Source organism: Cuculus canorus, chromosome 25 (assembly GCF_017976375.1).
Source record: "Cuculus canorus isolate bCucCan1 chromosome 25, bCucCan1.pri, whole genome shotgun sequence".
In the NCBI taxonomy this organism is placed as follows: Eukaryota; Metazoa; Chordata; class Aves; order Cuculiformes; family Cuculidae; genus Cuculus; species Cuculus canorus.
In genome coordinates this window covers 3,058,536-3,082,881 of record NC_071425.1, presented here as the reverse complement: position 1 = coordinate 3,082,881, position 24,346 = coordinate 3,058,536, and the positions used below count along the sequence as shown (strand labels likewise).

The window sequence follows — 24,346 nt, the reverse complement described above, 5'->3', positions numbered from 1 at the left end:
TGGAGAAGAGGCTGGAGAACAAGGATTATGGGAGTGACTGAGGGACCTGGGGCTGTTTAGCCTGGAGGAGGCTGAGGGGAGACCTCATCGCTGTGTACAACTGCCTGAAAGGAGTTTGTGGTGAGGGGCATGCTGAGCTCTTCTCATAAGTGATAGAACGAGAGGGAGTGGCCCCAGGTTGCACCAGGAGACGTTTAGATTGGACATCAGGAAAAAAACCGTCTCCAAAAGGGTTCTCAGGCCCTGGGAGAGGCTGCCCAGGGAGGTGGTGGTGTCCCCATCCCTGAAGGGGTTTAAAGGACAGGCAGATGGGCTGCTCAGGGATGGCTCAGAAGAGGCCAGGTACGGTTGGACCCGATGATCTCAAAAGTCTTTCCAACCTCGCGATTCTCTCCTTCCATGATCTCTGCCCGCGGCTCCTCCAATGGAGCCGCCATGCATCCCATGCCCCCCTCCTTCCCGGACTACAACTCCCATCACCCCACGCGGCGGGCGCGTACATTTACACAGATCACGTGACAGGGCGCGTCCGGAAGTGGGTGGAGCCTTAGCGGGGCGGGGTGCTGCTGATTGGCAGGTGGCGCTGCCTGTGGCCGGCTGGCGGAGAGCGGAAGGGGTGGGCGGATCCGGAAGCGGAACGGGTAAAGGCGGAAGTGAGGGCTGAGGCCTGCGAGTCTCACCTGCGGCGGGGGGCGCGGCGCTGTGGGCGGTGAGTGGGGCCGGGGAGGGGGGTGGCGCGGTGGGAGCGATCGTCCTGTACCGCTGCGACGGCTCCGGGAAGGCGGGGCTCGGTGCTGAGCGCTGCTCAGGGCCGTACCTGACCTGGGAACCGCGGGGTTGGGGGCTCGGCGGCGGCGCTGTGGGAGCCGGGGTGTGGGTGGAGCTGGTGCCGCCGAGCGGGGCGGGGGGCTCCGGCCTGCGGGGCCGTTCCTGGTTACCCCCCCCTGCCCGGGTGCTCCGTGGGAGAGCGGCCCTGCCGCCGCGCACCGGCGGCTCCAGCTTTGGGGAGGGGCGGGCGCGGCTCTCCCGCTTAGTTGTGACAGGACAGGGAGCGGTGCGGAGCAGGGGGGTCAGAGCTGGTGATCTTGGACCCGAGAAGCACGTCCTGACCATGCCTCGAAGTCTCAGGCCGGGCCCTGCCTCCGGCTGCTCGCCCTCGTCAGCGGGAACGGCTGGGCAACGAGTGCCGGTGCTCGCTGTTGGTGTGAGGGGTTTGCTCCATTGCTCTTCCCACTCCTGAGACTCTTGCAGCGATAGCTGCGTGGAAGGGAAAGGGAATTCAGGGAAGATGCGGCACCCCAGGGATTGAAACAGCGTGATGTTGTATTGGATCTAGTCGGGGCTGAGGAAGGAACAGAAACTCTAGAAGCCCCAAAGCCTGGTGAGGCTTTGAGTAGAAAACTGCTCAAGTGAAGGATGGGACTTTATCTGCTGAAAATCATAGAATCATTAGGTTGGTAAAGACCTCTTAGATCATCGAGTCCAACCATTCTTGTCTGCTGCTAAACCATGTCCTTTAGTACCTCATATACCTGTCTTTTAAATAGCTCCAGGGATGGTGACTGCACGACCTCCCTGAGCAGCCTGTTCCAGTGCTTAAATGGGCTCTTGTGGAATGGAGACCCTTCTGAATCACTGCTGGTGAGAGATGCAGCCCCTCTGTCCCCCCCCGAGGGCCGTGTGTGAAAGGAAAGACTTGCTGTTGCAGGCTCTCAAGTGAGGCATAAAGTCTGCTGGAAAGTTTTGTAGCCTTTCTAGAAGGAAACCCAGATGTGCTCGGAGCAAGGCTCTCCCCAGATCTCCGGCACAGCGAGAGAGTTGGCTGTGTCGGCTGAGAGCGGAGTCGGTATGTGGGCCTGCAAAGGCTGATAGCACAGACCGGAGTGTGAGCAACAGGTTTGTAGTGCAAAATCCCAGGAAAGCCACTCAAACAGTGTTCCTGGAAGTGGTTAAGGAGCTGCTGAAGTCAGCAGGGCGTGGGTGGGAGCTGTGAGGAGCCGTAGTAGCTCCCACCTACCTTTTCCTCTCTGTAAGCCTGTCTGCCAGTGAGACCGAACTGACCCGATCTCTGCTGACCTTTAGCTTGTTGCCTTTGTATGTGGCTGTCGGAGCTCTGACCTTGACTGTTTCCAAGCATGTAAGGAAATCTGAGGGAAGAGAGGACACGGAGGTACTATTTTAAGTCTTACGTGGAACGACTCGCATCTACTATTCATAGCTCTTTGTGTGATGGGTCAGCACACGTTTGAGCTGCCCTGTTTGTACGATGACATCAATTCTACTTTGCTTGGAGTTAGGACTCACAAGCCCACTCTGAAGGCGGGTTCAGACCAAAACAAGCACACTGCTGATTGATATTGGCTTTCCACACAGTGCTGTCCAAGGGGACTTCCTTGGAGTAGTATCCCATTAACAGTCACCACTGCCTTGACTCTAAAAGTCTCTTACATTTTTTTCAGCTTAACTGGATAATGAGGTGAAAGAACTATGAAAGGGTGGAGAATTCAGAACAGTCTGTGTAGGCAGCGTCAGGACAGCGCTGGTCTCGATGTGGAGAGCAGGTAAAGCACCAGTCCGTAGACCTGTAAGGTGATGAAAAATGATTCTTAGGGTCAGTGACTGGGTCTCGGCATGGGAAGGACATGGATCTGTTGGAGCGAGTCCAGAGGAGGCCATGGAGATGATCCAAGGGCTGGAGCACCTCCTGTACAAGGACAGGCTGAGAGAGTTGGGGTTGTTCAGCCTGGAGAACAGAAGGCTGTGGGGAGACCTTAGAGCAGCTTCCAGTACTGAAAGGGGCTACAAGAAAGTGGAGGACGAGGGGGGACACTTTGAATAAGGGCATGGAGTGATAGGATGAGAGGGAATGGCTTTAAATTGGAAGGGAGAAGATTTAGATTAGACAACGGGAAGAAATTCTTCATAATGAAGGTGATGAGGCCCTGGCCCAGGTTGCCCAGAGCAGTGGTGGCTGCTCCATCCCTGGAGGTGTTCAAGCCAGGTTGGATGGAGCTTGGAGCAACCGGATCCAGTGGGAGGTGTCCCTGCCCGTGGCAGGAGGTTGAACTCAGTGGGCTTTAAAGTCCCTTCCAACCCAAACTACTCTACGATTCAATGCTTAAATTGCCTCAGATGCATCTCGAGCTCCACCAGCTCTACCTCTAGCAGCGATCTCTCCCTCACAGAACCTACAGGCTAATTTAGGTGACATTTGTTTTAAGATAGTGCCAGGCAGTGTTGGTCCCTCAAGGCTGTTTAAGCAGGAGCTGATACCCCTTCAGGTGAGGCAGAGTGGAAAGGAACTTCTGGAGAAGGATTTAAAGTTCCCAGAGAGCAATAAGGGCAAGGGTAGCTTGATGTGTGAATGTAGAAATGTAGAACACTTGTCTAGTTTTACTGTGAGCAGAGTTGGGTTTAGATTCCCTCTGCTTTCCTGGTGAAGTGAATAACGGGTTAGGCAGTGTGAAACAAAGCTGTTGATAACAGATTCTTACTCTGTGTGCTTGGCCAAATTAATTGCGATGAGAAGCAGAATTATCTCAGTCAGAAGCAAAACTCCTCTGTGTCTGAAGAGGGATCAGTGCTAGCATCTTTCTAGGCTATGCTACTCATCAACTCCTGATCCTAGCTTCTAAAACCACTGCAAGTTTAGCAGATGGGTGGTCATGGCATCTCCCTGGAAAGGGAGGGGGAAGGAATGCCAAGTACTTTCGAGACACAGGAAATGAAATGGGAACACTTCTAATGAAGTGGGTGTAGCCCTAAGTATTTTGGTCAGCACACTTAAACGAGGGCAGAACATTGAAACGATGGAGTCAGCTGTTTTATTCCCTTGGGGTATGAAGTTTGAAGTCCTCTTATGCAAGTTCTGCAAAGTTGTCACTGTAACACTATGAAAATGCTGCACATGCCCGAAATGATGAACCTTCCTGGAAGTGACAGTATTGGGGAAGAATAAAGCTTCGTCTGAATACTAAAAAGAATGCTTTCCTCCCCAGGAGCACAGGAATGAGCTCCTGGAGCAGTGCGACAGAAACAGATAAGAAAATGCTGGTTTTCATGTTTGCTTTTATTTGGTAGAGCTCCAAACAAGGAGCTGCTGGAGGCAGGAGATCTCTGGGCGGTCTGGGAAAGATATTATGAAGGTCACTGACTCTCTTTGCAAAGAAGATAGCGGGTTTCTGCTTCGTGTTGCTAATGATCTTGCCTTCTTGTTCACAGAACAGGGGGTGCTGCCTCAGAGCACGCGTTGTAGTCTCCTAGTCAGAGTTGAGCTGAGTCTTTTGAGGGCGTGCTGGGTTGTGGATAATGTGAAGAACAGGGATTAGAAGAACTTCTACTGCAGAATTGGAGACTTAATGCTTTTGTTTAGTTTGTAGTTGGTCCAGACCGCACTCTTGAGTTGCTCCTTCAAGCTGGTTGCGCCTCTCCTGTGAAAAAGGACTGATTCTTGCAGTATCCAGGATAACCAAAAGTAGAGGAAACCTTCAAGAGAAAGGTGATGTGGGTGGGGACAAAGGATATGGAAGGTTTGCTCCCACAACTTGTGAGAAGCTTCTGTGAAATGAAGGGATGCAAAACTCTTCCACAAAGCCTTATGCTGCAATTTGTGCCTTTTCATGCCACTTTTTGAAGCAATCTTGGCAAGTGTAAGGTGTCCATGGCTTAGCTAAGTAGAGCTTGACCAAAGCGGTGCAGAAAGCCTGCATCCAGGAGTCTTCCATCCCCTGGATTGGGTGTGAATTCACTTGTCATTATGAGCTCAATTGGTGTTCATGGCCCTGCTTAGAACAGGAGTTCTGGTGCTGTTCCTGATGCTTTCCTGGCACTCGAGGACTGGAGAGAACCACTTCACATCAGCCTGCCCTCCCTGCAAGCTTCTGTGTTCTGCTGTGCTGCTCTAATAGGATGCTCACTGCAGTTTTAAAGGTAATTAGTCGTGGTGTTCTGCAGAATTAAAGCCCCCACTGGATTAGGCATAAAACTTCCTTGTGCTGCCAGTGTGACCAGCTTTGGTTGCTGATACCTATTCAACTCTTGAGTACAAGAAAAGTGTAGCTCCGGGGCACATCAGTAAGTGTGATGCCTCTTTGTCTCATGAGATGTGTTCAATAATTTCTAGTAAAGGATAACAGCTTAAACCCAGGAAGCCCAGCTGAGGAAGGGGTGCGTGGGGTTAAACTCGCTTGAAGAAGTCTTCACAGCTCCCTTTGACCACAGTGCTGCTGCTCTTGACTCCATCATTCAGGCTGAGATATTTGCCTCATCTTCCAAAGAGTCAGATCAGCTTCGTAGGTTGCGTGGGTGCTCCCAGCTTCATAGTTCCCTGATGGTATTGAAGCCGGCTTGCCTGGTTTAAAGAGATGATGTCTAGGAGATGAGACCGTATCTCAGCCTGAGTAGCAGCTTTCTGTGCACAACAGTGTCCCGCGCTCGTCCAAGCTTCAGGCAGTCTTGTCCTGGTGCAGCACCTCCTGCCCAGCTCAAATCTTCAGTTTGGGCATTGTGCTTAGACAGGAGGAGCAGGGACTTGGCCCTCATCGCAGCTTCTCTTGGGTTTGTCTCACCTTCAAGGCTTTGTTAATCTGGATTTAGACATGACTGAATGAAACCAGCTCTGCTTTGCTGCGCCTGGCAACTGTGTTCCTAAAAGCAGGCTTCAGCCTGCAGTGTGGAGTGATGGAAAGGCCCCTTCTGCTGGTTTGCATCGCCCAGCTGGGCGTAGCTCTGGGTTGTGCTGTCTTAGCTCAGCTGCACAGAGCATCTGCTTTGGATTGAGTGGTAACTGCAGGGTAGTGGCCTTGAAATCTCTGATAGAATTGTTTTTGAAAAGCTGCTTTGAAAAACAGCCGTCTGCCAGCGCTGCTTTGGAGGCCGAGGCTCTGCAGATGTCGGGAAACAGATGCACGCATTAACAGCATGAAAAGGAGCCGGTATTGCAGATCATGCTCTCCTCATTCAGGATTGTAGCTACCAACAAAACATAATTAAACTTGTTGCTGGTGTAAATCCTATTTACCTCTAAATTAAACTGAATATCCCCAAGTCTTTGGGAGTTTTGGGCACAGGAAGTTGTGAATTTAGTTCCTGATAGTGTCACAGCCATAGGATTAGATCTGAAAATGCTATCTGGGCTGATCTAGGTTTACGAGTCTGCACTTTTAAGGCTGTAGTGCAGCTCTTGGCGACTGCAGTGACAAGTTGCCCAATTTAGAGCTGTTACTGAAGCTCTGGATTATGGCCTTGCTGATCAAGAGACCAAATGTTCTTTGTGGAGAGAGGTGCAGGGTGGCTGTAGAAGCATGAGTATGGAAAGCTATCAGCCCTTCTTGGGCTGAGGGACTGAGACTGGTGCACGCAAGGCTGGCCCTGGTTCATGTTCTTGGTAGGAGCTGGGTCTGTTATTCTTTACCTGCAGTGTGTATCCTACTGCAGCAAGGCTGTTTAAGTTTGTTCTTATTAATCATATTAATTAATTACAGACTGGGTGGAGAATGGGTTGAGAGTAGCACTGAAGAGAAGGAATTGGGGTTATTTGTGGATGAGAAGCTCACCACGAGACAGCAATGTGTGCTCAGCCCAGAAAGCCGACAGTGTTCTGGGCTGAATCCAAAGCAGTGGGACCGGCAGTGCAAGGTGGGGGACTCTGCCCCTCTGCTGCTCTGGTGAGACCCCACCTGGAGAATTGTGTTCAGTTCTGGAATCCTCAGCACAGGAAGGACACGGAGCTGTTAGAGTGAGTCTAAAGGAGGCCACGAAGATGATCTAAGGGCTGGAGAACCTCCCATCCAAAGACAAGCTGAGACAGTTGGAGATCTTTAGCCTGGAGAAGAGAAGGCTCTGCAGAGATGTTAGAACAGCCTCCCAGTATGGAAAGGGGCTCCAGGAAAGCTGGGGTGGGGCTCTTGGTCAGGGAGTAAAGGGATGGGACGAGGGGGAAGAGCTTTGAACTGCAAAAGGGGAGATTGAGATGAGATCTGTGGAAGAAATGTTTTCCTCTGAGGGTGGGGAGGCCTTGGTCCAGGTTGCCCAGAGCAGTGGTGGCTGCCCCATCCCTGGAGGGGTTCAAGGCTAGGTTGGATGGGGCTTGGAGCAACCGGATCCAGTGGGAGATGTCCCTGCCCATGTCAGGGGGTGGAACTGGATGGGCTTTAAGGTCCCTTCCAACCCAAATCACTCTGTGATATTAATGTTCCAGAGAATCGGGGTGAGGCTCCGTGCTGGGCTAATGTGGGTTAGTGGAGTCTTGCTCTCATGGGTTCCATGCTTGCTGCTGGTCCTGCTCCTGGAAGCTGCTTCTGAATCTGAATTCTACAGCCAGTTCCGGGTGGGAACAAGGTAGCACGAGCTTCCTGCTCACAGTGGCTGGCTGCCCATACAGCGTTAGGTAAAGCAGAACCACTCAGTAAGTTCAGGGATGGCTTTGCCAAGAAATTCATGTAACGCTGTCAGCTATTTGACAAGATAAATACTTCACTGGGGCTTTTGTCTTGAGTATTTTGATTCTAAGCCAACAAATCCCCAGTGAAATGGTTTCTTGCGTAGCTGAGAGCAGGAGCAGTCCTCCTGGGTAACCAGATTTTTCAGGATTAGGTTTCTATAGATCATCAGCTTTCAGAGTAGTTCTTGCCACTGGGTGAACACAGGGAAAAAATATCAGATTTGGTAACCTCTGATATCTTAAACGAGCAGCTTCCCTGTGACAGGGATTTTGGAAAGTAGTTCTTATGTTGGGGCTCACATGGGGGTCTGATAGTAACTGTCCTGTGGGGATTTGGGCATCTATACTGGGCTGGCTTGTTTGAAATGCTCTTGTGCTGTTCTGAGCATCCAAACAGCTCTGGAGAGCTGCCTTGCTCTTGGGTAGGCTGAGAGCGTAGTGGTTCTAGTCTGTGCTTTCTCATTTAGGGCACTGGAATTTTTGAATTCAATATGCAGGGAAGCATGCAAGACCCGACAGCAAATCCTGGGAAATAGGGGAGGTGCTGAGAGTGGCATAAATTTGTATGAGTGCCATACCTAGAGTTCTTGGTTGTCGGACAGCATCAGGTATTGAAGTTTGTCCTTGATCTCAAAGCAAACAAGAGGCCGCTCCAAGAGCTTACAGTAAAGGAGTTGATACTTTTGCCTGTGGGATGCAGTGCTCCTGCATGTGCCTCCGTCTGCAGGAGGTGGGAGGGCTGTGTCTCAACCAGCAAGTGCCATCCCAGGCTTCTACGTGTCACTAGTTAGGAAAGCTAGTGGGAAAATTAATTCTTGTTAATCTTGATCACAGGAGCACTCTATCATACCCTCCCTTCTCATCACTGTGACTTCTGGAATCAGTAATGCAAGTGCAGCTTCAGCTGCTCTCCCTTATCCACACCATGCGGCTGCAGTTATTTTAGTCTGACCCATGGCTCCAGTGTCCATGTTGTCGCAGGGAGCGGTGCATGCTGAATCCACCCTGCAGGGAGAGGGGAAGATCAGACTCCCTGAGCATTGAAATCGCTTCATACAGCATGAAGCTTATTACTCTCTACAACTACCTGAAAGGAGGTTGTGGAGAGGAGGGAGCTGGCCTCTTCTCCCAAGTGACAGGGGACAGGACTAGAGGGAATGGCCTGAAGCTCCGTCAGGGGAGGTTCAGGTTGGATATCAGAAAAAATTCTTCACAGTAAGAGTCATTGGGCACTGGAACAGCTGCCCAGGGAGGTGGTCGAGTTGCCTTCCCTGGAGGTGTTTAAGGAACGGGTGGATGAAGTGCTTAGGGACATGGTTTAGGGAGTGTTAGGAATGGTTGGACTCGATGATCCAATGGGTCCTTTCCAACCTTGTGATTCTGTGAAGCACTCCCTCTTTCTCCAGCCAGTATTCCCTGGTCGGTGTGGGTTGATCCAGCACAGATCCAGCCTGTGTGGTTTGGCTGTGTTCGGCAGAGTGGAGTTCTGTTTGTGACAAGAACAGAGAAATCCTCAGACGTTGAGCAAAAGGTGTCAGACTGGTGCTTCTGCAGTGAGGAGTTCTCTGTCTACAGATTTGATAGTTGCCCACTTCAGTTATTTGGTTGTCTTGAACACCAGCAGAAATGCTGAACTAGGTGTCCTGATCTTGTGTGTGTACTTAGCCGGACACCCGTAGCGATCTGGCTACAGGTAGGGTCCTCTGCTTCCACCAAGCATCCTAAAGATCTGGTAGCTCCTCAGGTGGCCATGAAGTCATGTAATCCCACAGCCAAACTTCAAACCATCTCCAGATGATAAGAAAGCTGGAGAGGGGCTCTTGATCAGGGATTGCAGGGACAGGACGAGGAGAATGGTTTGAAGCTGAAAGAGGGGAGATTGAGATGAGATCTCAGGAAGAAATGTTTTCCTGTGAGGGTGGGGAGGCCTTGGCCCAGGTTGCCCAGGGAAGTCCTGGCTGGCCCCTCCCTGGATGTGTTCAAGGCCAGGCTGGATGGGGCTTGGAGCACCGGGATCCAGTGGGACGTGTCTCTGCCCAGTGAAGGGGATTGGAACTGGATGGGCTTTGAGGTCCCTTCCAACCCAAACCATTCCGTGATTCTATAATGATGAAGCTGTCCATTATTAAGCGGTCAAAGGCTTTAGCTGCTTCACTGTTTGCTCTGGTCTGTAGCTCTCCAGAGATGAGTTGGGCTTACAGGCCTGCTTGCTTAGTGCTGTTTGAGTTCATGTAGCATAACCAGATGGCAAAATGAATCAAGATCTGTGAAATATAGGTCACACTAAGACTTGAGGATGTCGACAGGCTCATTTCCTTGTTTTGCTCTGGGAATCACCCCTATTATATTTCAGGAGGTCATAACTCAGTAGAGGCATGATTCACGTGGCTTTTAATGTGCAGAATGTTGATCTGAAACAGCGACTGGGCTGCTGATAGACTGCTCTGGAAAGTAAATATAAGGTTAAACAAGCATAAGCTGTTCCTTTGCAAACTCTGGTTGGAGGAGAAACTCTGAAAGGTGGAAATGCCTTCAGGCTGGTGATGAAGAGCTGCTGATGTGCCCCTTGAACCCGGTGGTAACCAGGCTGCTCCTGGTCAGAGCTGCAAAACAAGCTGTTAATTTTCTCCCTGTCAAGCTTTCTCTTCCTGTCGAAGTGTGTCCTTCCTTGGAAGAGGAGATTGAGGTTCTGACAGCGTCAACAGCTTTTGCAAAGACACAGTTCTGGGTTTCTTTCCTGGCTTAAATGGTTGGACTCTATGATCTTAAAGGTCTTTTCCAATATAAATGATTCTGTAACCCAACCCTGTGACAGGCTTTGTCACAGCTCAGGCTGCTGAAACATCTGCACTGAAGTTGCGTCTTGTGGTTTCTCTCCTACCTGAATGGTCCTGGTTTAACAGTGGGGTTTTGCCCCTCCTCCTGGTCAGAACAATGCAGCTAAATGTCTCTGTAGGTTGGAGTGCGCTCAAGTGCTTCTGTGTTCTGAAAGCTGAAGAGGTTCTCCTGCTGCTGATGCTAATGCTCTCTCCCACTGGATGAGCTCGGACTGGAATGGCTGTAGGTTTCTTATCAAAATATGGAACTGAGTTGAGACTTGAGATGCAGTTAAAGTAGAGTCAAAGCAGTTGTGGCTGGACAGGCTTTGCTCTGGAAAGCAGGTGCTTGAGACTCTTGGACCTACTGCAGGGGCAACCCTAAGCCTTGCTCACAGGACACTGTTCCAGGGCAGACCCACTTCAACTTGCTTTAAGCTTCTTATTCCTAGGAACCTGGTATTTGCTGGGTAAGCGCTGGATGTACTTGGAGCATACCCAGAGCTTCCTTGGGACTATACTCGGGACAAGGAGAAATTGGCTTTTGGAGGGTTCTTTTTGCAGTTGTCCCTGTCAAGGAGAAGCTTGGGTTAAGAGTTGAAGGGAAAGCAGTGATAAAGAGCAGATGCAATTGGTTGTAGCATTTCTCATTGACAGGAAGTGGGAGTTGTGATGAGAGCAGGAAATATGCCTGAATCTGTGGAAGTGCACTCAAAGTGTTCCTGCTCTGCATGCATTGAGAAATGGTTAGGAAGGCACTGAGGCTTTACTTGTGGCTAATGATGGAAGTAAACCAGCCTGTCTTGCTGCTCTTGTCATGGGTTTGTGCTTCTGCACAACTTGAGAGGTTTGGTGCTGTGGGATGGAGTGCTGAGGAGATGGGATGGCAGGACATGGAGCTGTTGGAGCAAGTCCAGAGGAGGCCATGAAGATGACCAGAGGATTGGAGCACCTCCAATCCAAGGACAGGCTGAGAGAGTTGGGCTTCTTCAGCCTGGTGAAGAGAAGGCTCTAGGGAGACCTTAGAGCAGCTTCCGGTACTGAAAGGGGCTCCAGGAAAGCCATTGAGGGGATTTTTAGCAAGGCCTGTTGTGACAGGATGAGGAATAATGGTTTTAAACCAAGGGAGGGGAGATTTAGACTGGATATTAGGAAGAAATTCTTTACAATGAGGGTGGTGAAACATTGGCCCAGGTTGCCCAGGGAAGTTGTGGCTGCCCCATCCCTGCAAGTGTTCAAGGTCAGGTTGGATGGAGCTCTGAGCAACCAGATCCAGTGGGAGTTGTCTCTGCCTATGGCAGGGGGTTGGAACTGAGTGGGCTTTCAAGTCCTAAAGCATTCTGTGCTTTTGATCATGGGTGATGCTCCTTGGTTGTGCTCTCGCTGGATTTGAGCAGTCAGTCATCCTGTGAAGAATGTGGCCAATAGCCTGATGACCTGGAATTATGTGGGATAAGGGCCGTGAAACAGCTGGGGCAGGGTGTGGGGAGCATTAGGTGTTGCCTCACACTGTTTGGTGGCGAGTGCCCGTTTGCAGCAGGGATGGGGAGGAGTTGCTTTTAGTCTTTGAATACACAGCCTGTGCCCAGAGAGTGGCTGCTGCCAAAAGACTTCCCTCCCTGTGGGGCAGGGATTCAAAAGCCCTTCCTCAGACTGAGGTATAGTGTGGAATGGCTGGGTGTGAGTGCCTCTAAACTGACTATAGAGACTCCTTTTGTCTGAAAGCCTTGTGATCCGAAGTACTGACATCTAGAAATGACTTATGTGGGGCACTCCAACATCTCTATGTTACATTGATAGTCTGAAGTTGCTGCCTTGTGAACTCAAAGAGGAGGAAGGAGCTAAAGGTCACCCTCAGTTACCTCTGTGAGTTGAGTAATTGTTTTAATAGACAAAGCTCTAATGATACCAGTTGATGTGCTGGCTATTCTTCACTTGCCTCGCCCTAGCAAGATATATGTAACATCTACGTGTAGTGGAGGTGCTGGAGGGCCCACTGGTGGGGAGGAGAGCTTGGGTTACCAATATCGCTTCTCCAAGGAGGCTCAGGAGACAAGAACCTGCTGAAGGAGCTGCTGGCTGACACAAACTGCCTGGTAGTGCTGTTGTGGTGTGTAACTTTCACCATGGGAAGAGTCATCTCCTGGTGGTGGTTGCAGATCAAACCCACCCTCTAGAACTGGTACAGCTGCTCCATGAGTGTGTCACTAACTCTGACCTCCTCTTCCAGTTGCAACCTGCCTCCAGGTGGATCCCAGCGCAGAACCGCGGCATCCCTCCCTCTTGGCACTCCTGCACTTAGGCCACCACGATGGCAGGTCGAGGTGGAGCTGCTCGACCGAATGGACCAGCTGCTGGAAACAAAATCTGCCAGTTTAAACTTGTTCTTTTGGGAGAATCGGCAGTGGGGAAGTCCAGCCTGGTTCTGCGCTTTGTGAAAGGGCAGTTCCACGAATATCAGGAGAGCACGATTGGAGGTGAGTGCCAACTCCAAGTGCCTGTGGCTGGAAGGTGCTGGCCTCACTGATGTACTCCTGGGCTATCAGAAGTATTAATGGCTATTTCAATCCAATCTGCGGTTTGGGCTATAAATAGCCAAGCAGCTAATGCTTTAACGCTGGGTTTACAACTCGTTTGTTGGGGTGAAGATCAGCGCAGCAGAGAATGCTATGGCAACCGTGCGCTGTGCCTCTAAGGCGTCTTCACTTCCAGTGCCTGAATTCCTGCCTCTAATTAGAACCAAGGCCTTCAGCTTGGTTTACAGCCCTTAATTATCTTTTCAGACTATGACCTGGGATTTTGGGGTTGTTTCTAGCCCAATATTCTTAACGACTTCCACAGCTCTTTCAGATCTTGTAGTTCTTTAGCTTGAAATCATTAGCACAGTGTCACCATTCAAAGGTCAGTTGGCAGCCGGGTCTCTGGGCAGTAACACGAGGAGGTGTGGACTGAGAAAGGGCTTGATTTGTCCCTGGAGTAACTCATGCAGGGAGTCAGTGTAGCTGTCAGTAAAGCAAGCAGGCCTTCTTGCTCTGCTGCAGAGGGCCGTGCAGGTGCTCTGCTGTCTGGCTCCAGTCTGTATCCAAGGCTGATTGCCTTTATCCTACTTCTAACACGTGGCATTACACTCACTAGAACATGAAAACCCGTTACTAAATTGGGGAGTGCAGTGTAACTGGGCTGACTTCAGTGTGTTGGCACTCTCCCGAGCTGATTCCAGTGATGCTGCAGCTGTATGGTAGAGAGCTGTATGAGAGGAGGCTCCTGGGGAAGGGGCTGGCAGTGCTGCTGCTGCCCAGGCTTTCCGGGATGTCATCCTCTTGGCTTCCTGGTGCCACTTGGGACCCTGTGTGCCAGGAGCTTGGTGATGGAGCAAAGCCGGGGCTTTCACAGGCAAACATCGCACTGGCCTCCACTGGAGGCTGTGTGAAAGCAGAACTGCTCCAAGCTCCTGGCTCTTGCTGCAGGGGCTCTCCAGCTGGAGGTAAGGCAAACACACAGCTTCCTTCTCTTTCAGCTGCCTTCCTAACACAGACAGTTTGTCTGGATGACACAACGGTGAAGTTTGAAATATGGGATACGGCCGGACAGGAGCGATATCACAGCCTGGCACCAATGTATTACCGAGGCGCCCAGGCAGCCATCGTTGTCTATGACATCACTAACACAGTGAGTTCCGCGCAGTGCTGGGAGGGTTCACTGGGAGGAGGAGTTTGCACTCGTGCTGATTCCTCTCAGTTCCCTGGAGCGTGACTGGGTTCAGGGGCCCTGCAGGTGCCTGCCTGCAGGTCCGGAGTTTCTCAAACTGCTAACGGCCTCTTCCTCAGTTCTGACCAAGGCTGTCTAAACTGATAAAGGATCCTGCTACAAAGTGCTGTAAAGGCAGAACACTTCTTACAGGAAAGCCTTGTTCTAATCATATCTTCACTGTGGGTTAATGAGAGGCTGCCCTTCCTGACTGTTGCCTCCTGTTTGCTTCCAGGACACGTTTGTACGAGCCAAGAACTGGGTGAAAGAGTTGCAGAGGCAGGCTAGCCCCAATATTGTAATTGCACTAGCGGGAAACAAGGCAGATCTTGCTACCAAGAGAGCTGTGGACTTCCAGGTGAGTGGGAATCCAGATCAGTTGTTACTGAGCAGAGTCAGGAAAACAGCTTTTTGCTTCAGTGGGGTGGTTCTGTGCAAAACGCTTTGAGGGAGAGTGGAAGTCCAGGTTTATGCTGCTGAGGACTCCGGGATACCACTTAAAGCGAACTGTAGCTGTTTCCCATGCATTTGTTTCACAGCCTTTGTAGCTCTGTTGGTAACAGCTATGATGAATGTGGAGAACAAAGCTCACAGAACACAAGGTTCTGTCTTCAGTCTCTTCTGGTGCCTTTACTCATCTGGGGCTGCCTCAGCAGTGTACGGAACAGCATCTTTTAGATACAAGACATGTGAAGGTTCATTCCCAGCTTGTTCTCTGCTTTTACTTTGTCTAAGGCAAACTTTGAAGAAGTTCTTATCTCATACCTCTGCGCAGGATTGCTTGTGATGCGTTTCATGTGTGTTGCTCTCCCAGCTAACCAAAGTACAAGGTGTACTGCTGGGGACGTGCTGTGCCTACATTTGACTTAAGTGGCTCGCAAACAGTCTGTGCTGCTGTGCTCCAGCCGGGCCACGGGGACAGTAGTGGGAAATGTCTCCTGGCTGTCCTGGCCAGGCAGAATCAGGGGATTGGGAGGGAATGTCTGGCCAGGGGTGGGACAGAGTGTTTCTGCAGTGCCTAGTTTGCCTGCAAGGGAAGCACGTGAAGCCTCCTTGAGCCTCCTCTTGGCAGGGTGCATTTACCACTGATGTGGTTGTTTGTAGGATGCACAAACATATGCAGATGACAACAGCTTGCTGTTCATGGAGACGTCGGCGAAGACAGCGATGAATGTGAATGAAATCTTCATGGCAATAGGTAACAGCTTGCATGCAAGCAGGATGGCTGGAGTGGCTCAGCACCAGCGCTGTAAACTCTGGGAGCTCCCATGCTAGGCAGCATCTGGAGGCTCTTCCCGGAGCTGGTTTGCCCTCCTTGTATTGACCAGGCACTCCCTGAGTGTTGGGAGCCTTTGTCTTGCAAAGCTTGTTCCCTCTCTCCCTTTATCTGGGGTGGCAAGGAAGGAACAGGAGTGATGACAGAGCTAGGAGTGGGTGGGTTTGCTGGGCTGGTGCAATGTCCAATCCCAAACTCTGTAAGAGGTGAGGGCTTGGGCCAACGCAGGGCTGAGCCCAGCCTGTGCTCTGCAGCGAGGAGGAGGATGATGGCCTCTGCAAAAGAGCCTACTAATGTCATCTTTCTTTCTAGCCAAGAAACTGCCAAAAAATGAACCCCAGAACGCTCCTGGTGGCCCAGGTAGGAATCGGGTGGTGGACCTTCAGGAGAGCAGTCAGCCTAGCAGGAGCCAGTGCTGCAGCAATTGAGCAGCCATTCCCACCTGACGGAGCCCTCGAATGACGTGACTGGAATCCACGCTAACAATCGCACTTACCGTAGAGTGGCTGCTACCGGTGGCTGCTGTGATTTTCTCCATCCCTTTCTGATCATAGGCTGGAGGGAGTTCTTCCACCTGCACCTTTCTGTACAAATACTAATTCAATTCTAAGTCTTAAGTCACTTTTTTAATATATGAACTTCTGCTCTTCCCTCTTCCTGGTGGTGGTGGATACACGACCTGGTGTCTGCCCAGCCAGCCCCTCCCTCCCCGCGGGTGAGGGCCGGCAGCACCCAGGTCCCACAGTACTGTAGTTCACTATTGGAAACAAAGGGATCTTGAGACTAGAAAGCCTTGTTTAAGATTACGTTAAAAACCAAGGCTCATACCAGTCCGATATGCCGAGAACAACCACTAAGCTGTAGCATTAGAATGACAAACTTGGGCTTTTGGGCCACTTATTGACCAAATCAATTATGAGTATTCTGGGGTGGGGCAGAGGGAAGCAAAACTGGTTTCTTCTGTATTTTGTATTGTATGTTTCTTCATGTAACCAATCAGTATCTTGTCAATATAGTACATACAACTAGCTGCCTGTTGTCTTTATTTGTGTTGGACTCTAGCATGCCAACTCTCTTCTTTTTTTTTTTCCTCTGTCTCCCATTCTGTCGTAATGCACTAATCCTGTTGCAACTTTTGCAAAGATCTTGTATAGAAAAATTGTCCTTTTTTTGATGGTTGTGATGCCACTAATGTTGTTAACCCTGCTCTGGTGTGAATACACATGGTTTACTGATGTACAGAGGTGGGGTGGGGGAAAAAAAAAAATCTCAGAAAACCTGCCAGTTGGAACGAAATGTATTGCAAAAGCCTGTAATTCCACGAAGTGTGAAGGGAGGTATTAAAATGGCTTCTGTTGCCAGACTCTAACCGATGTTGGCTGCTGCCTAGTGCCTAATGCAATGTCTTATGCATACTGGTATTTAAGAGGAACTGTCAACTTAGTCTTCATCACAAAATTCAGTTTTGTGTGATTAAAAAACCAAATTTTTATAAACTTATCATAATCCACACTGTTCATGTTTCTTAATCAGCTCAAACCAGCAATGGAGTGCACCCTTGGTAAGTTTGCATGTGATACCAAGTTGGGTGGGAATGTTGATCTGCCTGAAGGTAGGCAGGTGCCGCAGAGGGACCTGGATGAGCTGGATCCATGGGCTGAGGCCAATTGCATGAGGTTCAACAAGGCCAAGTGCTGGGTCCTGCACTTGGGTCACAACAACCCTGTGCAGAGCTCCAGGCTTGGAGGAGTGCCTGGAAAGCTGCCCAGCACAAAAGGGTCTGGGGGTGTTGGTTGACAGCAACTAAATGTAAGCCAGCAGTGGCCCAAGTGGCCAAGAAGGCCAACAGCATCCTGGCTTGGATCAGGAATAGCATGGCCAGCAGGAGCAGGGAAGGGATCCTTCCTCTGTGCTCGGTGCTGGCGAGGCTGCACCTTGAATCCTGGGTTCAGTTCTGGGCCCCTCACTCCGAAAAAAAAAGACTGAGGGACTGGAGCGCGTCTGGAAAAGGGAATGGAGCTGGGGAAGGGGCTGGAGCTCAGGGCTTCTGGGAGTGGCTCAGACCTGAGGCTGTTTAGCCTGGAGAAGAGGAGGCTGAGGGGAGATATCATCGCTCTCTGCAGCTCCTAGAAAGGTTGTAGTGAGGTTGGTGCTGGGCTCTTCTCCCTGGTAGCCAGTGACAGGGCAAGGGGAAATAGCCTCAAGCTGTGCCAGGGATATTGGAAGCAATTTCTTTACTGAAAGTGTTGTCAAGCATTGGTGCAGGCTGCCCAGGGCAGTGGTTGAGTCCCCTTCTCTAGAGGTGTTTAAAAGATGAGTTGCTGTCATACTTGGGGACACGGTCTAGTGGTGGACTTAGCAGGGCTGGATCAATGGTTGGCCTTGATGTTGAAGGTCTTTTTCCAACTGAAAGCCTTCTGTGATTCTGGGTGTGGACTAGACCAGTTGTGCTGGGGGTTGAGCTGTGCCAGGCTGCTTGTGGTGTGTACAGCACCTGGATCTTCTTCAGGTGGCCTTCCTTCCTGGGCAGGGAGGAACAGGGGCTGCTGGCCCCTGCCCTTGGCAGTGTGCAGAGGTCTGGGCTGTTGCTGCTGCTCCTGTGGCCACCGACTCCCTTCGGAAGCAGGAACTCTCTGCAGGTGGGATAGGAAGCTCGTGTTATGTGGCATGGAAGGCAGCTTGAGGCAAATAGTGGGAATTACGCATTGCCTAATGCTTCCAGGGGAAACTACAGCTCCTGTTGGGAAGAGAAGTGGGCAGAAGCGTGCATAGGAGGTTGGTTTGACAACCAGACAGGTTTGGGAATAGAGTGCTCGAGTTTTGATGAACAAAAAGCCTCAATCCATGGAGGATGATGGCCTTGAAAGATGCTGCTCTCCTGTCAGCGCTGTGTGGACTTGGAGATCCTTATAGCCAGGTGTGAGACCTGGAGTTGATATGAAAAACAGAGCATCCTCTTGCAGCTCTGCTGCTGCCACGTGCGCTGCTGGGCCAGCACTCAACACGTGCTTGGGAGAGCTTGAAGCTTGTGATGTGCCAGTGCTTGTGTCTTCTGCCTATTTTTAGTGGCTGCTGCTGAAGCCCTGCGAGAGGCACAGTTCTGATCACCAGTGGGACCATCCCTGGGCTGGGCTTGCCCTCACCTTGCAGTGTTGGGGCTCAAAGTTCTGCTGAGTGCCTGCGAATGAAGCTGTCTATGTGAACAGCCTCGAGGCATGGGTTTCATCCTCTGTCTGAAGTCTTAGTGCCTTTTTCTGGTGATGGGTTTCCTTTAAAAGCAAGGAAGCAGGAAGGCTCTGGAGTGACATGGTAACCTAGTTCCTGGCATTCCAGGCTGTGGGCTCAAGCACCCTCCATGGGCTTTGCTCTCCTGGTGGTGCTTCGTTCTATCTACTGCAGAGACACCTGGTTGCTCGTCGGCCAGAGGAGCTCAGGATCCCTGTGGGACATCTGAGTTCTCGTTGCTTCCAGTGTGGTTTGGATGGGTTTCCCAAGGCATGGAGTGCTGGATCTGCTTGGAGAACCGCTTCCCTGATCCAACTCTGAACAATCTAAGGAACGTGATGTGCGGTGCTGTTGCCATCTGCTGGCTCCTTGTACTGGTTCCTGTTTGACGTGGCTTCATTTGTAAAGTCAAAGATTAGAATCATTAAGGTCGGAAAAGCTGTCTAAACTCATCCAGTCCATCTACCAGCCCAACCTCACCTTGCCTACTAAACCAGGCCCTGATGTGCCAAGTCTGTGAGGGTTTTTTTAACCCCTCCAGGGATGGTGACTCCCCCTCTACCCTGGGCAGCCTCTGCCAGGGCTTCACCACTGTTCAGCAAAGAAATTTTTCCCAATATCCACTCTAAACTTCCCCTGGCAAGGGGACTTGATGTTAAAGGCAAGGGGTCTGATGTGAAAATGGTCTTGAGGCAGTTTCCTCTCGTTCTATCGCGTCTTATGTGGGACAAGAGCCCAGCACCTACCACACTCCAACCTCCTTTCCAGGAGCTGCAGAGAGCGATGAGGTCTCCCCTCAGCCTCCTCCAGGCTAAACAGCCCGAGGTCCCTCAGCCGCTCGCAGAACCCTTATTCTCCAGCCCTTTCCTCAGCTCCGTTCCCTTCTCCAGACACGCTCCAGCACCTCAAGGTCTTTCTTGGAGTGAGGGGCCCAAACCTGACCCCAGGATTTGAGGTGCAGCCTCACCAGTACTGAGCACAGGGGGACGATCCCTTTCCTGCTCCTGGTGGCCATCCCATGGCTGATCCAAGCCAGGATGCTGGTGGCCTTCTTGGCCACCTGGGCCACTGCTGGCTCATGTTCAGCCTTTGTCACCCAGCACCCTCAGGACCTTTTCTGCTGGGGAGCTTTCCAGGCACTCCTCTCCAAGCCTGGAGCGCTGCGTAGGCTTGTTGTGACCCAAGTGCAGGACCCAGCACTGAGCCTTCTTCTATCTCCTACAGTTTACCTGAGCCCATGGATCCAGCTCATCCAGGTCCCTCGGCACAGCCTTCCTGCCCTTGATTAGATCGACTCGTCCACCCAACTTGGTGTCATCTTCAACCTGACTGAGGGAACACTCAATCCCCTCATCCAGATCATTGATAAAGATGCTAAATGAGACTGTCCTCAACACTGAGCCCTGGGGACACCGCTTGGGACTGGCTGCCAACTGGATTTAACTCTGTTCACCACAACTCAGCCATCCAGGTAGTTTTTTTTACCCAGTGAAGAGTGCACCCATCCAAACCTGAGTCTCCATCTCCGTGAAGGAGCCTACGATGCTCTAAGGGCTGTCTTTCTGCTACCTGAATGTGAGCTGTTCAGCTGCAAGGGACGTGGGACCAGGACTGGGGGTCGCTGCGGGGATGAGCAGCCGTGCTGCCCCAGAGAAGGGCTGTCCGAGCTTGGAGCAGCTCTAGCACAAACAGGCGTGCCTGCTGCATACCTGCTGCCTGCCCAGGCCTGAACATGGGTGGTTTTGGTGGTTACACAGTGCCTGGGAATGAGCTTTACCCTCCCTGCCGCTGGAATCTCAGAGAAGGGTCAAGCAGCTGCTTTCCAAGCGTGGATGGAAAATAGGGTTGTTTAGCCTGGAGGAGGGGAGACTTCATGACTGTCCACAACTGACTGAAAGGAGGTCGTAGCAAGGTGGGTGTTGGTCTCTTCTCCCAAGTGACAGGCAATAGAATGAGAGGAAATGGCCTCAAGTTGCACCAAGAGAGGTTTCGATTGGATATTGGGATAAAGTTCTTCACCAAAAGGGTTCTCAAGCACTGGCAGAGGCTGCCCAGGGAGGTGGTGGAGTCACCGTTCCCAGAAGGGTTTAAAAGATGGGGAGATGAGGTGCTCAGGGATTGTGATTTAGTAGTGGTCAGGTACGGCTGGGCTTGATGATCTCAAAGGTCTTTTCCAACCTAGCGATTCTATGGAAGTGTGGCTACAAAAGCAGCACCCTACACCCAGCAAAGCTGTCCAGCACAGTTGTCTTTCCTTGTGGTGGCATCAATCGGGGAGTGAGGGGCTGTGTGTGGAGCTGATGCAGATGCTGACAGCCTCCCTGCTCCCTGGGAGAGCTGTCTCTGCACCGGCACGGGTGAGTGGGGCTGCCTTTCCCTGCTTGGGAGCTTCCTTCCTCCCACCCTGTCCATGAGGGCAGATCCCTTCCCTCCCTCTGGGTCCACTGTTGGCCCCATTTTGTGCTGTCCTGAAGAACCAAGAGAGGTTCCCCCCTCTCTGTGCATCCAGTTCCTCTGGCATCAGGAGCCGAGATCAGAGCCCAACCTCCCCATCAATAAACACCAAGACAGCAAAAGCAGGTTGTATGCAAAAGCTATTTTATTGGATACAAAAACATTCCAGTATAGTGAAAAAAAATGACATCATTGTTGATGGAGCTTGTCTGGACTAAAACCCAAGACTTGCCCCTGTCTGCTCCGGTCCTGCCGTGGGCCATCACTCCTCCCGTTACATCTTAGGCTTTGTTGGTGGCTCCGTTCTCGGAGGCTGGTCCGGGCTGTGGGGCTGCAGAGCCCATCTGGATGGGGACATTCCTCTCTGAGGTGGCCGGCAGGGCCAGCTTGGGGGCTTCGATGCGAAGCTGACCCTCCTTGGACAGGGAGCAGGTCAGCGCTTCGGCATCCACCTCCTCGGGCACGTCCCACTCCCGCTTGAGCACCTCATACTTGTAGGAGAAGGAGCCCTTCTCATCGGTGTTCTGCGTCTCCTTCTGCCCCACCAGCACCACCTTCCTGCCCACCACCTTCACCGACAGCTCCTCGGGAGCGAAGTTCTTGACGTCCTGGCAGACAGAGAAGCCTTCTCCGGAGCTCTGGGTCAGGGCAGCGCTGGTGCTCGGGGCTCTCTCCAAGGCCATGGCTCCTTGGCTGGTCAGGAGCTGCTCGAAGCTGCTCATGAACTCCCGAGCTTTCTCCATCTCCTGCTGCAGTTCGGTGAAGATGGTCTCTGCGTGCGGCCAGAGGGTTCTCACCGTGCCCAAGCGGGTGGCCAGGGAGCTGGAGGCGAATGGTGCGAGGTGCATGCGGCAAAACATCGTCGCTGCTGCTTCTTTTGCTGCTGTTTTCGCTGCTGTTGTTTTTCTCCTCTCGGAGCGCTCTGCTCCACTGCTGTCGCCCGCAGTTTTTATTCCCTATCTCTGGAGGCGTGGCCTCATCCTGCCCAGCACGTCACCCTTTGGAGAAGAGCTCAGCTCTTTCCAGCCCGTTCCAGCTCATTCTTGTTACTCATCCGTGAGGAGAGGCACCTCTTACGTCGTGCCCAGCATACCTTCGCCCTGACTCTCGCACCGCTGCCGTCCTGGCTTATAATTAGCAGCATCACCTCAGCCTCCCGATGAGATGCCTGAGACACCCCTGCCAAAAATCCTTGGCCTTTCTATTTCCCAGGCAGGGAACGGGGCTGGGCTCCTCTCCTCCTTGGCTTGCCCCCCTGCCTGCAGCCCAGACCCCCCCCATTTCCAGGCAGAAGAACCCCTTCTACTCCCCCATCCCCTTCGCAGGACCTTTGCTGCCCAAGTGGGGCAGAATGGACACCCAGTGAGACCAGAAACCCAAGTGGGGTGCACAGGATGGGGGCTAAAAGGGGGAGGGGGGGGTCAGGACAGGACAATGAGCATCCCTTAGGCAGGAAGGGTGGTCTGGAAAGTGCGAGAGGTGTCTGGCAGTGGGTGATGTAGGGACACATCGCTGTAGGGTGAGACTGTCCCCGTGCTGGCCAAAGCCATGCGCTCCTGGCACAGCACAGCCTGGCTCTGCCGAGCCCCCCAATGTGTGGGGCTGTAGGAAGGGCTGTGTTTATCCCCCCCCCCCCCTCCACCGTGACCGGGGTCCCGTGGCTGGTGCTGCATCACGGTGGCTCTGCAGAAACTCGAGCTCGTAGCGGTGACTGCAGGTCCCTATTTGGGGCGTGTGACTCGTCCTCAGAAACAGGCGCTGCTATTTTGGCTGGTGGATAATAATCAGCCTCTCAAAAATAGGCGATGGCTCCAGGAGGGTGAGTTGGGGAGAGAGTGTTCTGGAAAGGGCACACCCCTGAGTAGGGGAGGATAAAACCTGCGGCTTTCCAAACCCCAGCTCAGCACCGCTCCAGCCTCTGCACAGAGCTGAGCCGCAGGACGTATCGGGAGCACAAACCGGATCGCGCACCGGGAGCAGAGATGCTTTGCCGCCTGCACTTCATGCCACCCACATCCAGCTCCTTGTTCCCATGGCTGGGACCCGTCCGTACCCTCTGGCCGCATCCAGGTACCCTCTTTGCTGAGCTGGAGCGAGAGCTGCGCCTGGAGATGGAGAGAGCTCGGGAATTCATGAGCAGCTTCGAGCAGTTCATGAGCAGCCCCAGCCGGCTCGGCATCGCCGCGGAGCGAGCCCCGAGCGCTGCCCTGACCCAGAGCTCCGGAGAAGGCTTCTCCGTTTGCCAGGACGTGAAGGACTTTGCGCCTGAGCAGCTGTCGGTGAAGGTGGTGGGCAGGAAGGTGGTGTTGGTGGGGCAGAAGGAGACGCAGAACACGGATGAGAAGGGCTCCTTCTCCTACAAGTATGAGGTGCTCAAGCGGGAGTGGGACGTGCCCGAGGAGGTGGACGCCGAGGCGCTGACCTGCTCCCTGTCCAAGGAGGGTCAGCTTCGCATCGAAGCCCCCAAGCTGGCTCTGCCGGCCGTCCCGGAGAGGAACGTCCCCATCCAGATGGGGCCGGTGGTGGCACAGCCGGGAGCCAGCGCCGACGACGGAAGCGAGAGGGCCAAGGCGTGACGGGGAACGCAACGGGGCCAGGCTGAGCCCGGCTGCCAGGGCAAAGCGGGATCGTGCCGGGGACTGCACAGCGGTGTGGTGGTGGGGTCTCTGCCCAAAACATGTAGCTTTTTTTTTTTTTTGGTTTTGATATGTAATAAATATTCCTGACTTTTATTTGTGTGATTTCTCTGCTTGGTGGTCTTGCCTGCTCCTCTGCTTTGCTCCTGGCTGTGCCCGCACAGTGGGTTGGAAGCCCAGAAAGCCAGCACAGAGCTCATCCCTGGAACCTCTTCCCATCTCTGACTTGGAAGAGGGGGACGAGGGTGGTTGAGGGGCTCCAGCACACGCACAGCACTGAGGATCCTCAGGAAAATCTTAAGCATTCCCCCCCTTGGGCAGGATTTGGGCACCTGAACCCTATCTTTGGGATGATTCTGGGACCTTAACTCCCATCTTCTGGACAGTTGTGGGGCCCAAACTCCATCATCAGGATGGTTCTGGGACTTGACCCCCATGTTCTAGATGGCTTGGGGGCCTGAATTCCATCTTCTGGATAGTTCTGGGTCACAAACTCCCATCTTCTGGATGGTTCTGGGATTTGAATCCCATCTCCTGGATGGTTCTGGGTCCCAAACTCCATCTTCTGGATGGTTCTGGGACCTGAATTCCATCTTCTGGATGGGTCTGGGACTTGAATCCCATCTTCTGGATGGTTCTGGGTCCCAAACTCCATCTTCTGGATGGTTCTGGGACCTGAACTCCATCTTCTGGATGGTTCTAGGGCCTGAATTCCATCTCTTGGATGGTTCTGGGTCCCAAACTCCATCTC

General features: G+C 52.3%; 3 protein-coding genes across 3 annotated transcripts; 2 read left to right on the top strand and 1 right to left on the bottom strand.

Annotated features, from left to right (window-relative positions):
• Positions 1–599: 599 nt before the first annotated feature.
• RAB5C (RAB5C, member RAS oncogene family) lies at positions 600–15,897 on the top strand. The gene is made up of 6 exons (XM_054088374.1): positions 600–709; positions 12,488–12,734; positions 13,775–13,926; positions 14,240–14,362; positions 15,109–15,202; positions 15,593–15,897. Exons 2-6 carry the CDS (start codon positions 12,569–12,571, stop codon positions 15,706–15,708), a joined length of 651 nt encoding a protein of 216 aa, XP_053944349.1. The 5' UTR covers positions 600–709; positions 12,488–12,568; the 3' UTR covers positions 15,709–15,897.
• Positions 15,898–21,086: 5,189 nt separating this feature from the next.
• LOC104054407 (heat shock protein 30-like) lies at positions 21,087–21,887 on the bottom strand. The gene has a single exon (XM_009555401.2). The coding sequence runs from the start codon at positions 21,817–21,819 to the stop codon at positions 21,241–21,243; it is 579 nt and encodes a 192-aa protein (XP_009553696.2). The 5' UTR covers positions 21,820–21,887; the 3' UTR covers positions 21,087–21,240.
• A 910-nt stretch (positions 21,888–22,797) lies between these two features.
• On the top strand, positions 22,798–23,647 carry LOC104054408 (heat shock protein 30-like). Its single transcript, XM_009555403.2, has one exon. The coding sequence runs from the start codon at positions 22,942–22,944 to the stop codon at positions 23,533–23,535; it is 594 nt and encodes a 197-aa protein (XP_009553698.2). The 5' UTR covers positions 22,798–22,941; the 3' UTR covers positions 23,536–23,647.
• Positions 23,648–24,346: the final 699 nt, after the last annotated feature.